This window comes from Carica papaya, chromosome 7 (assembly GCF_054855325.1).
Source record: "Carica papaya isolate Zhongbai chromosome 7, ASM5485532v1, whole genome shotgun sequence".
NCBI lineage: Eukaryota > Viridiplantae > Streptophyta > Magnoliopsida > Brassicales > Caricaceae > Carica > Carica papaya.
The window spans coordinates 27,984,315-27,997,226 of record NC_142315.1 but is presented as its reverse complement, the minus strand read 5'-3'; the positions used below and the strand labels follow the sequence as shown (position 1 = coordinate 27,997,226).

The 12,912-nt window shown below is 34.0% G+C and overlaps 1 protein-coding gene and 1 long non-coding RNA gene across 2 annotated transcripts; one reads left to right on the top strand and one right to left on the bottom strand.

Moving 5' to 3' along the window:
• The first annotated feature begins 5,255 nt into the window (after window positions 1-5,255).
• Window positions 5,256-6,789, top strand: LOC148253120 (uncharacterized). Its single transcript, XR_015813318.1, has 2 exons — window positions 5,256-5,657; window positions 5,811-6,789. It is a non-coding gene; the product is annotated as an uncharacterized LOC148253120 (long non-coding RNA).
• A 3,498-nt stretch (window positions 6,790-10,287) lies between these two features.
• On the bottom strand, window positions 10,288-12,655 carry LOC110817772 (S-adenosylmethionine decarboxylase proenzyme-like). The gene is made up of 4 exons (XM_088207580.1): window positions 12,495-12,655; window positions 12,014-12,170; window positions 11,878-11,896; window positions 10,288-11,655 (listed from the first exon to the last, which is right to left on the bottom strand). Exons 2-4 carry the CDS (start codon window positions 12,149-12,151, stop codon window positions 10,520-10,522), a joined length of 1,293 nt encoding a protein of 430 aa, XP_088063706.1. The 5' UTR covers window positions 12,152-12,170; window positions 12,495-12,655; the 3' UTR covers window positions 10,288-10,519.
• Between the last annotated feature and the right edge of the window lie 257 nt (window positions 12,656-12,912).

Genomic DNA, 12,912 nt, shown 5'->3' with positions numbered 1-12,912 from the left:
TGGCCAATTTAGGGTCAATGATTGATGGAATATAGGTGAGTTGGGTTGCTGATATTAGTGATGGCTGGGGGTTACCTGAAGAGTAATAGTATGGGTATGTGGTTGATTTATGATCGAGTGGACAGATATTCCATGTACTATTGTTGTGGTATATAATGGTGATCTTACGTGGTAAGAGTTGATGGTTTTCTTTCAGGGAGGATTGTGATTGTAGTGGTGGTAAGCGCATAAGGGTGTGGGTAGTGGAAACGAAGAGGCTAATGGAAGTAAGAGTATAGGAAGTAGGGCACTAATATAGGCATTTAACTTAATTTTCATGTTATGTTTATATTTTGAATTTATTTTATTGAGTTTGTGTATGCTCATTACTTATCATTTACATATGATATAGGATAGGAAACTGGACCATAGTTGTACTCTTTCGAGCTTAGCGTGTAAAGGAGACTGGATGGGAAGCGTGGGTAGTGAACCAGAGTACTTGTATACTTAGTGGGAAATAAACTATTTTGAAATGAGAACTGTGTAATTGTGATTTACAGTATTGATAGAGATATGATGAAGAAACTTTAGACACTGAATGATTAGATTTGAATATTTACTATGTACCGGATTATATGGTGATTGAGAGAATTTGATTATAGAATAGCATATGTCATATCAGGTATACAGGCAGGATCGTCGTAACACCTTTGAAATTAAGGTCAAGACGTTACAGAACCCATGTGTTTCATCCTCACTAGTGGTTTAATTCGAACCACACTGATGCATATAAAGTATAGTCTTTAATTAATGAGGTGTGATTTAGTTCAGTAATTTTTTATATAAAATTATTGACCCTAGAAATATAGTAATATGGATAAACAAAATTGTTTCAAGCACTGATAGAATTATAAGCACCCCTTATTTCAAAGAGAGAAGATGGGTTGTTCACATTTCATTTGATGGTCAAAGGAAAATTAAAATCTAAGCAGTAGTAATCCTAAAAATTTTCTGAAAAAAAAAAGTAAAGATGTCTTCTACGTTACTTATAATATGTGAAACTATTAATGTAATTTCGTAGAGTCATTCAATCTAAATGCTACATGAAAAACATAAGTTAGGTGACGGAACTAAAAGACCTAGGATGTAGAAGATCATAACATAAGTTATTCGGCAAATTTGGGTTCTTATATATCCATTCGTGTTGTACTTCGTTATATGATATATATATATATATATAAGATCTATGTGTATAGATATCATCCTCTATACCCAGAAAATCGTATGTTTTGAAATAAGCTTGTACAATTTAGAAATAAATTTTGATTGATCAAAAACAAGATTTTACTTAAAACAATATGCACTTACGACGATCATATATAACATAAAAATCACCCTTGAAAATGACGGACAATTAATTGGAATAGCAAGTACTATAGCGAAACTGATTACAAAAGGAGATTGGTCAATTCTATTTTGGTCACGATTGGGTCTTGATCAATACCAATTAAATAAATTTTTTGAAATATAAATAAGTTTAATATATATTACACGTGGTATATAAATAAACATATATGGTATTTAAAAAAACACACACGTGTGTATGTGTGTGTGTGTGTTTTACTGGAGCTGTTGGGTAGAGAAAATTCCTTAGGCCTCTTAATTAAATTCTAAATTGGGCTGGGCTCACAGCTCTGTGCTGTCTATCAGCTTTATGCACATAGCATGTGAGCGCCAGACACCAAATCAAAATAGGTGATTTTATACACTGACAGAGAATTTTTTTTTTTTTTTGGGAAATTGTAACCAAATAAATATATATATATATATATTAATATTACTCGAAATAGTAAAATTAATATTTATTTATATGTTTATATAATTAAGAACAAAAACAATATTAAATTTAAAATAATAAAAATTAAAAAGGCACATCTTCCCCAGACAAGAAACAAGATGGTCTCAGAAAAATACGGCTGTTCTTCCATTTCTTTAATTTTCCAGTTTGAATGTTCGTGAGGGTGGCCCAGAAGAAAGTACTTTGCTTAAACTATATATATATATATATATATACACACACACACACACGTATATATATATATATATATATTTCAAAAATTGAATCAGATTGAATGGCTTTTGGTCCCAATTGCCTTCTACCCTCTTTTCTTTTAATTCTTCTTTCGACGTTATTTGTCTACCTTTTACTTTTTGTAATTATTATCATGTATATATGTGTGTATGAATGTGTGTGTGTATATTATATATACAAGCGAGAGCTACGATATACATATGAATGCGTATATACACATATTGCTAGGGAATTATAAGTTATTCTGTAAAATTTTGAGGAATTACCTGTTATTTAATAAAATTATATATATATATACACACACACACACACATAATGTAAGAAATGCTGTCAAATTTAATATGCATGATATGTAATAATTAATTTTATCATAATATACGATTAACGGAAATTAACTTGTTAATGAAGATAACATTAATATAGTGTGCCCGATACCTTCTCATATACCTTTTGAATATCATTACCACAATATTATTGGTGATATATTATGATATACTTAATTATACATAAAATACATACATACATACATACATATATATATATATATTAAACATTGTGAATATTATCATGAAGGGTGGGGCAGTAGTGGGATAAAAGTAGGAAAAAGCCACAACTGCTCTGGTTTTTCGTTAAAAGCCTAAAAACCCTACCCTTCCGTTCATGATTTTTATTATCATCGACCATGGCTTTCTTTCTTTGTTTATATCTACCAAAAATGTATCATCATCATCATCATCACCATCATCATCATCATCTCGCTCTTTAGTGGACACAAAGTGCCGATGACAAAAAGCTTCCATGAAATTCTCAGAAATAAAATCATCATTTCCACCGTAATCAAACAAACAGCCTTCTGCTTTTTCACACTAGCTACACCACCCCATATTCCCTCATCACGGAATTCATATATATATACATATTTATTGAACATGACTCTTGTCACTCTTGATTTCCCAGCAAAACTTTTTATATATTTATATAGAAACTTATGGAACATGGATAGCGATATGGTTCTTTGTTTTCTCTCTTTCCCTTTGTCTTTCTTGCTCTCTTTCACGTATATATATAATATATATATATATATACTCTGAAAGCAGAAGAAAGAAGAAAAGTTTGAAGTTTGGGGTGTTGGGGAATTCATTTTCTTTGCTTTATTCCTCTGTCAACTAGAACGTACAACATGCAGGTTCGGTTCTTTTTCTTTCCTTACGATGATCTTTCTCTTAATTTCTTTGACTATCAATAGCTAGTTACTTTAAAATTAAGTTAGAGGTAGTACGAAAGGATCATGTGCATAACTGACTTGACATGAAACTTGCATACTACTGATTATATATTATGTGTATATATATTACACATGCATGCATATGCATGCTTTGTTTTATAGTGTATTGTAGTATGTATTTGTACCTGTTAATGCTTCAGTCACGCCCCCAAGAAAGTAGAGTAATGATCTATATGGAAGATCTGAGCCGAAAATGATTGATATCTTTGCTTTCCAATTTTCACCCCTCGTAATTTCTTCTGGTTTTACTCCTCCTAACCTAATATACATCATACATACATAATAATAAATATATATATATATATACCTGAAGCTGAAGCCCAAGTTCAAGCCGATAAAACACACATTGAGGGGGAAATTTATTTATATATTTATTTATGAAAGTACGTGATTTATAAAATAATCAATCATAACTAAGGAATAAATTACAAAACTCAATAAATGTAAGTGAAGATTTTATGTTTTTTTTTTTTGAACTTCTAACAATTTGATACGTGGGATTGATTTGATGAGAACCGTCAGATTAGAGATTGAATATCTAAAGCTTATCTTGGTTTAAGAGCTGGCCTACTTTCTTTCTCCTTCTTTTCCCCAGAAAAATCCATTGCTTTCTCTCCCTCTGAACTCTGACTGCTCCCTCCCTCAGACATTTTGTCTCTTGCTGTTCTCTATTATGATAGTCACTCTCTCTACCCTGGATCTCGAAATCTTCCCTACTGCGGGACCTTCGTTTATAATCACGCACTCTACTTGATCACCGTACACGTGTCCCCCCCACATCTACAATACAGAGACCAGAATGACCCAGTTGGGTCAAAAATGAAGTGAAGCTTTTGGGTCACTTTTGTTGGGTGGCTTCCTGCTTTTGCACCAAAATGGACCTGGTTAAGGGCCCTCTGTCTTTTGTGTTTAACATCTTTGCCCTTAAAAAGTACTGAACAAGGGCCGACCGAATTTGGACAGCCATGCAAGAAAAGCCTATAAATGGAAATTCACATTCACTTGCCACTTTCTCTCAGTTAACATGAACACGTAAAATCCGGGGTACCTTTACCCATCCGCCACCAAATTACCATAATACCCCTCGTTAAAATTTTTTTAAATGGGCCCCACTAACCGGGTCCACTTAAACACCAGCATTTGACCAAACGGTCAAACCCCATTTGTGAAATTTTATTTACGTTACAATTTTTATAGTAATAGTTTAAATTACCGTAGTAAAATCCTTTTTTATTAGTTAATTATATTTACTAAATAACTATAATTTATTTAGTAGAATTGAATCACTACTCATTATATGCAATTATTATTCATTAATAACCAAAATATATAGCAGTAAATAATGATTTAAATTAAATTTTACGTACATTTATTAATATTAATTATAATATTACGTAAATAACTTTGAAACACCTTAGTTGAAATCAATGTCAGTGTGTTCTAAGTCCGATCTCCTTTCAATCTGACCAAATATAATGTATACTACAAACTATAAATGGTCAAGTTTTACCTATTGATTCTAAAACCTGTTGTTTTGTACTAAATTATGATGGTGGTGGTTAAAAAGATAAGGATATGTGTATATATGTGTGTATATATATGTATATTATATTGTATGTGCATGGAGTTTGAAGGGTTCTAACTGGGGAAGTGCATCTCGAAGAGCACAGACGAATGTTAGGTCAAGACTCAAGGAGTGTGTATAGGGTTTGGTGGTGGTCGTCTCGATAAATTTAGCCTCGACTTTGCTGCCTGCACCCTGTCCCTGTTTTTTCAGTCCAGTCAGGTCTCGTAACTTTTTATTTATTTATTAATTCAACTTTAACAAAATATTAATTAACCCATTATTATTATTACATTTACGTACATATATATAATATATTATATATGGTGGTGGAATTTTAGGAAATGGGCAAGGGCAAACAAGGAAAGTAAAATATGACAAAGATTGCTTGCGCAAATCTAGCTAATCTGAGCTTCTGGTTTGCAAGGTAGGAGAAGCAAAACCCAAAAAGATACAGAAGAAATACACGGGAGAAGAAGGAAAAGAATTAATCGACAGCCAAATAATGTCTAAACCCTGCAACTCCTACTTTCTTCTCCATGTCCTTCCCTTCTTTTATTCTCTTTACTTTCTCTCCCTTTCCATCTCCTTGGCTTCCTTGTCTTTACCCACACAATTCACTGTCTAGTAATCTATCCTTCTAAACCTTCTCATTTTCTCCCAGCAATCACACGTCGTCGTCGTCGTCGACTCGGGTTTTTTCAGGAGTAAAGAACAAGTTTGAGGAGTAAGAAAAAGTACAGAGGAAAACCCATATATTCTATCTCTCTCTTTCTGATCTCTCTTTTTTGTTTCTGCAATGAGAATTTTCTGAGCTTTTTAATGGTGATAATTGTTTTAAGATTGGTTTTTCTTATCTGGGTTTCTTGTTTCTGTGGTGATGATTACAGGGTCTTATGAAGAAATCAAACCTGGAGAGTATAGATACTTGGTGGAGAATTAAAGGCTTGTTTGGGTTTGGGTTTCTCATTGTGGGTCAAATGGGTTCTCTTGGCGTATTGGAGAAACTCACTGGTTACGGAAGATATGGTGGAGATTTTGATAATCAAGTACTCAAATTCTCTCATCATCAACCTCTCCGGATATTTCTCTTCTCCTTTAGCTTCTTGTTATGGTGTTGATGGCGATCACGGCGGCGGTGGTGGCGGCGGCGGCAGTGATATTGGCGGGACGGCTCAATCTCTTATTGTACTGAATAGATTTTTTACTTTCTTTTTTTCCCTCTTAGATTTTTCTTATTTTCTTCGTTTTCTTTTCGGCTGATAATGTTGATAAAGCAAATGGGTATGAAAATTTTATTATCAGCAAACTCAATCGCCTCTTCCTCTTTCTCATCTTGATTGTGGTTTGGTTTGACAGTACTAACTTTTCTTCTTGGTGTTATATTAGTTACCTTCTTGCTGTTAATTTCTTAAAAGGGAAATCTCCATTTTTCCGAGAAAATTTACAGAAGAAAAGAAAGAGGAAACTGAGCTATGGAAGTTTGGTGAGTGAAGATTTAAAATTTTTGAAGGGGGACCCCTTAAAGATGCAGAGACTTCAATGCTGAAGCTCATCAGCACTATTCTATTATCAATTCAACATCACTGTCAGTATTTTGAATATCTCTTTTTTTAATTAATTAATTTACTGTATATCTTCTTGGGAAATGTGGTATCTTTGAATCCTTTTCATGGTGCTGTAATCTTCAAATCTCAAATCCCCTAGCTTATGTTATGTCACCCATTGTATAACCTACAATACATACATATATATATATATACACCGTAATAGCATCAGCTTCTTCCTCATGTGAATTTCCTTTTCTGTGAAAATTTCACTCTAGCTAAGGTAGCTACTTCAGTATATTAATTACTGTCCTATTTTTTCTGGATTTGCTTCTGGATTTTCTGGGTTATATATATATATAATTATATGTATGTATGTATATATATATATATATAGGAATGGAGGTACTAATGATATATTATGGTGTTATTGGGTTATGGAAGTGAAGTGACAATGGAACTATTAGGATTCAGATTTCATGCAATAAAAACTGAAACTGCTGATCATATAGGGCCCTCTCTCTGTCCTATATATACAATGCCCGGAGTATAGTGTTTATGTATGTATATATATATATATACATATAAACCATTTTATCTATAAGGTTTTGTATGTATTACTAAAAAAGCACAGATGAAATGAGAAGGCAAAGACAAGGGCAAAGACAAGAAAGTTGAGGTGTGAGTGACGAAGAATCACTATGCCATTGTCCTATACTACTATATTGTAGATTACTCTAACATATATATATATATATGTATATGTATGTCTATGTACATATATATTAATCAGAGTTTGTGTGTGATGTTGGGTTTGCTGTGGGATGCACGTGATAGTCGATGTGGGATCACTAGTTTTCAGCTTGTTATTCAATGGTGGGTCCTTGAGAATTTTCCTGTAATTTCCTGGAAATTGGACTTCATTAGAAATTCAACAATTTAGCTTGGTATATGTATATATATGTATATATATATATATATGTATATATATATTTACAAGGTGATGAATTAGGAGGACAAAGGTGCAGGCAGGCATGCAATGCAATTCGAGTAGGTAAAATGTCAATTTCAATCAAAATCCCATAAATTGTTTGCTCCTGCAACTTCCCAATTCTGTGTCTCACCTTTGTTGGATAGCCCAAATAAGAACTATATAACATAACGTCTTCACCTCACCATATATTTATATAGATATAATTTCATAATTTTTTATAAATAAATAATTTGTATATTTCTTAATTTTAGAGAAATAGATACATTAATTATAATAAATAAATAAATACATAAATAAATTTTAAATAAATATATGTATTATAAAATATAATTTAACTCAAATTAACAATCTTCTATTAAAAGAAAATTAAGTGTTAAATTTTCTTTTAAACATTTATTTAGTGGCATTAAATTTCAGGGGCTTCGGCTTTTAAAAGCCACTGCTACCTGCTACTACTCAATAAAATCTAACTGTAATTAAATGTTATATAATTAACCAAATTTATATTATTTTCAATACATTTTTAACCTTTTTTAGAAAATAAAATTGACAGAAAATAAATAAAATGTGATTAAATTATTATCAATATGTGTATTTTATTTTATAGTACTTTCATAAAAGTGTTAAAATATCTAACCAAGTGAATCAGTAGATTGAAAATCAAAATGTGAACCATATAATATTTGGTATAAAAGACAATAAAGAAAGATGACAAAGACACAAAATTTCAAACCTAAAAATGAAAATCTTACTGTGAACCTGTGAATTAAAGAGACATCAAATTTTGGAGTGCTTAAGACCAAGAATAATTGTGACTAAAATCAACCAACAACAATATGACAAAATATTAATTTAGTAGGTTTTCTTTAAATAGCAAGAAAGAAGATTATAATTGCTTTAAGATAATTAGTGTGTGATTAGTGCTAATGGTTCTAAAAGTTCGGTTTACTCTTAATTAATTTTAGTTAATTAATTATATATATATATATATATATAGCAACACGAAATGGAGCAAATGTGAGATGGGTGTACTATTAAATTTATATACTTTTACTTTACGTACCTTTTTTTTTTTTGGTTTTATAATTTTTTACTCACTTATTTCGTACCCTCTTAATTATAAGTTTTTACATATTTTATTCACGATAAATTAACGAATTATCTACCCTAATGTCCTATACATATATATATATACTCTTGAATAATGTGAGCCATTGAGTTATTTTTTTTATGTATCTAATGACTCACTAATTATAAATTTTTACATACCCTATTTATAATCGATTGGAATAAATTAACGAATTATCTACCCTAATGTCCTATATATATATATATACTCTTGAATAATGTGAGCTATTGAGTTATTTTTTTTATGTATCTAATGACTCACTAATTATAAATTTTTACATACCCTATTTATAATCGATTGGAATAAATTAACAAGTCACCTAACCGAATGTCCTATATATATATATATATACTCTTGAATAATTTGAGCCATTGAGTTATTTTTTTTTATGTATCTAATGACTCACTAATTATAAATTTTTACATACCCTATTTATAATCGATTGGAATAAATTAACGGGTCACCTAACCGAATGTCCTATACATATACTCTTGAATAATGTGAGCTATTGAGTTATTTTTTTTATGTATGTAATGACTCACTAATTATAAATTTTTACATACCCAATTTATAATCGATTGGAATAAATTAACGAGTCACCTAATCAAATGTCCTATACATATACTCTTGAATAATGTGAGCTATTGAGTTATTTTTTTATGTATGTAGAGCAACTTACTACAATTTATGAAACTCCAATTAGATTGAAATGCAAAGAACCTACTAACAAAAGTAACATGAAGGGTCAATATAAAACAAAAGTAAAAAGTATATATAAGATTTTAGTCATTTCCACATAGAAAATACTTTTATTATTATTATTATTAAGTTTCTTCGTTTAATTATGATTTGAGGGAGAAGTGCTATTAGGTAGTGGGTGTCAGCTAATCTAGACCGTCCGTCAAGGCCCATTAAGAACATTTTCGCATAATCTTGACGGACCCAGATCATTCTTGACGAAACCTTGTGGACTAGCCCAAAATTTCCCCTCCTCTCGCCATTCTATTTCAATCACTTGCTACGCTTCAGAGAACGGCAAGGAAGTGTTTTTAAAATGAAGTTGAAAAATATCAAGTTGAGGAAAAGTAAGATCTTTAACATAATTTTTTTAGTTTTATTTAAAAATTACGAATTTAAATTTCAATTAATATATCGTTACACCATAAATATATTGAGAGTAGTAGTGGTCTTTAATCTACCCTAACGAGACTTAAAACTTAGTTAAACTTTTTTTTCATGCACATTCGAACTCAGAAAACACTATTTCGTAGAGTCATTAGACACTTTGAAGATATTGATGGGAACCCTTTTTTAACTTCTCAAATTTAGTAGAGCATTGATTAAATTCAAGCTTAAACAAGTTATCAATATTTCAATTCATAAATACTACTATTTCACAAAAATAATAAAAAATTCAAATCTTCATTTTTATGTACATTCGGTACATGGAATTTATTTTTTTTTATTTTTAAAGAGAGCATGATATATGTATGTATATGTATCAAAATGGAGAATTTAATAATTTTAGTGAAAGGGCACGGGGCAGTAGTGTGTACTTAAGTGGGGTCCATCAAACAAGTCACAATCAAATAGATTGTCACTCCAGATGGTTATCGTACACGGACCCAGAAAACTCTCATCCATTATCGAATATATTCCGCCCGCACTTCTTTCAACTCTCCCAAACTCAAATCAAATAAAATAACAATACAAATACTATTTTAATTAAAGCAAATATGGTGTTTATTTATGAGCTACACCCCAACGGAGATCGGGCCAATACGACAAAATCCCCACTGTTCCGTAACCCCGTAATAAACCAAACCCAAAATACAAATTTAAAAAAGTATTGTTTATTAATACGACAAAACAGCCAGATAAAGATACTGGCTGTGACTCACAGACACAAAACGACAACACCAACACTTCTTAAGCGGAGAAAACGCAGGGCGAATAAACCACCGCGCCGCTACCCGTCTCCTCCTCCTCCGCAACCTCCTTGCAACACGGCTTCGTCACTCTAGCCGGCGCGCGCATTGTACACCCTGTCCCACTTGCCTTGTAAGTCCAGTACACCACGCACCCGCCACCTGGCAATTTCTGGCTCACCGTGTTCCCACACGAGTACCCTCCCACGTCAGCACCCTTCTTCACCCGCCACTTGGCCCCACTCATACCACTGCACGTGAGCGCGACAGAAAATTCGGTCGGAGAGAAACAGTTGAGCACCCTCTTGATCAGCGGCTGTAGCCTCACCGAACCTGGGTCCAGACCCATAGCCTCGTAGCTCGCGTAGCTGAAACCATCCTCTGGGGTCACGTGCACCGTAGAATACGCTGCACCGTCGATTCCATTCATGGAGTATCCACAAGGGTCAAAATCAAAGTCGCATATCACGTGACCCGGGATTATAGCAGATATCCCGGACAGCTGGGTCATGTCACGTGCCGAGTAGTCTTCCGATTTTTTGTAAAACACCGCCGCTTTTTCCCGCTCCAACCCCGTCATGCAAATCTCAAGAGTAACCACGCCCGTCTGATTTTTCAACGACGGTGATCTGGCCACTGCCCAGTACACGTGCCAGTTGCGATGAGGATCCGAAGCATCGCCCATGACGTAAGCCTCCGACATCAAGTCGCCGAAGAATTCATTTAGTACGGCCACTTCCTCAGCGAAGCTGCGGTGCGGTGCAGGCTGGTAATTTGGGAAAATAAAGCTGCCTCGAGAGTACTTCACAGACGCCACAGTGAGCGAGAGTGAGTCAGCGAGTTCAAGGATTCGAGGGATGGATAAGAGCAGCTTGGTTGTCCCACAGGTTTTGAGTATAATCTTCAATGGGTACACGAAGAGGCTTGACTCAGAGAGGACGTACGAGTCGAACTCATTGTTGGAAAGCTGAGAGACGATAGTGCAGCAAGCGGGCTCGATGATTGAGTCGAGCTGAGACCGAGTCAGGGCGCGTAGCCCGTGTCCGCCAGGATCAGAGAAAATGGATGGATCAGAGAAGGTGATTTCGAGGCGTTTTTCGAAGCCCTCGAATCCAATTGGCGAAGGAGGAGGCAAGTTTTTTGACAATGAGTCCATGGTGGTGAGTTGACTCGAAATACCGGCGAAAATGTTTTCAGAGATTGTTCTATGAGTGAGAATCGGTAGTAACAGAATGGGAGATTGTTCAACGATTGTCTACTGTTGTTCGATTATTGAAGAAGAAACTGTAATGAAAAGAAGACTGAAAGAAAAGAAAGTTCCTACTCTATCGCTGAAGAAGACATGTATAAAGTCGTATCAGGATGGCTTCCTCACGCACTGCAAAACAGAAAATATAACCAACAAGAAATTTAAATATACAGCGAGAAGAAACCGATATAAGTTAAACAAAAACAGAGGAGAATTATCAATGGAGGGGATGGTGAATGAACATACGTTGGAGTAAGCAGCAGAACGGAATTTCTCGATGCCACCGTTTGGACGAACGTCTTCAATGATGTAGCCGAGAGGGATTTCGTACTGAAAGGAATTACGACTACTGGATGACTTCTTTTTCCCGCCTTTGGTCTCCATTGTTACAACATTCACGCTTCTGTAATAACAAAAACAAAACAAGGAGAAGAACAAAAAAATGTCAGGATTCGAATAGATTTCCATCAACAATATTCAAAAATCACATTAAACGGATTCCATTTGATTAAACCCCCCAAATTCCAATATTAGACCAGAATTTTCTCTATTAGCATCCGTAACAAGAATCTCATCCCGAGGAAACGCATGCAAACATGAAAACGCCATAAATCAACAAAACAGAAAGAATCCGATGCGAACAACACCGAGAAGAAATCTCATAACGATAACAAAGGAATACATCAAATCATGGAAGAACAATCAAACCCTAGGTTCAGAAATTTACTTCTCTTCCAGAAAAATCTTTTATCGATCGTCTCAATCAAGAACAACCCTTGAAGAAGCAGACCTTATTTGAGGAACAGCAAGAAAAGGAGAGAAGCGAATAAACTGTGATTTGATATGGAGAGAGGAGGCGGGTTTGTGTGAGGGGGAGAAGAGGACGGAACGAGGGTATTTATAAAGGCCAAGATAGAGATAGGGACACAGAGAGAGCGGCTCTAGTGAGAATGGGGGGTGCTCATATCAAAATTTTGATTGGAAGCGTGGCTATAGCAATATTTTGCCACGTGGGATCTCCACGCTGGCATGCTCTCAGTACAATTCGCGTTAACCACTAACCTTATAATGTACTAAACCATTCGACATCATAGTGCGTAAGTTACACGATTCCCTTATTCTCCTGGTGCGGACGCCTTTTTTAT

Bases quoted from the DNA above. Each gene is read 5' to 3' on its own strand.
- LOC110817772 (XM_088207580.1), bottom strand. From the start codon at position 12,151: ATGGAGACCAAAGGCGGGAAAAAGAAGTCATCCAGTAGTCGTAATTCC.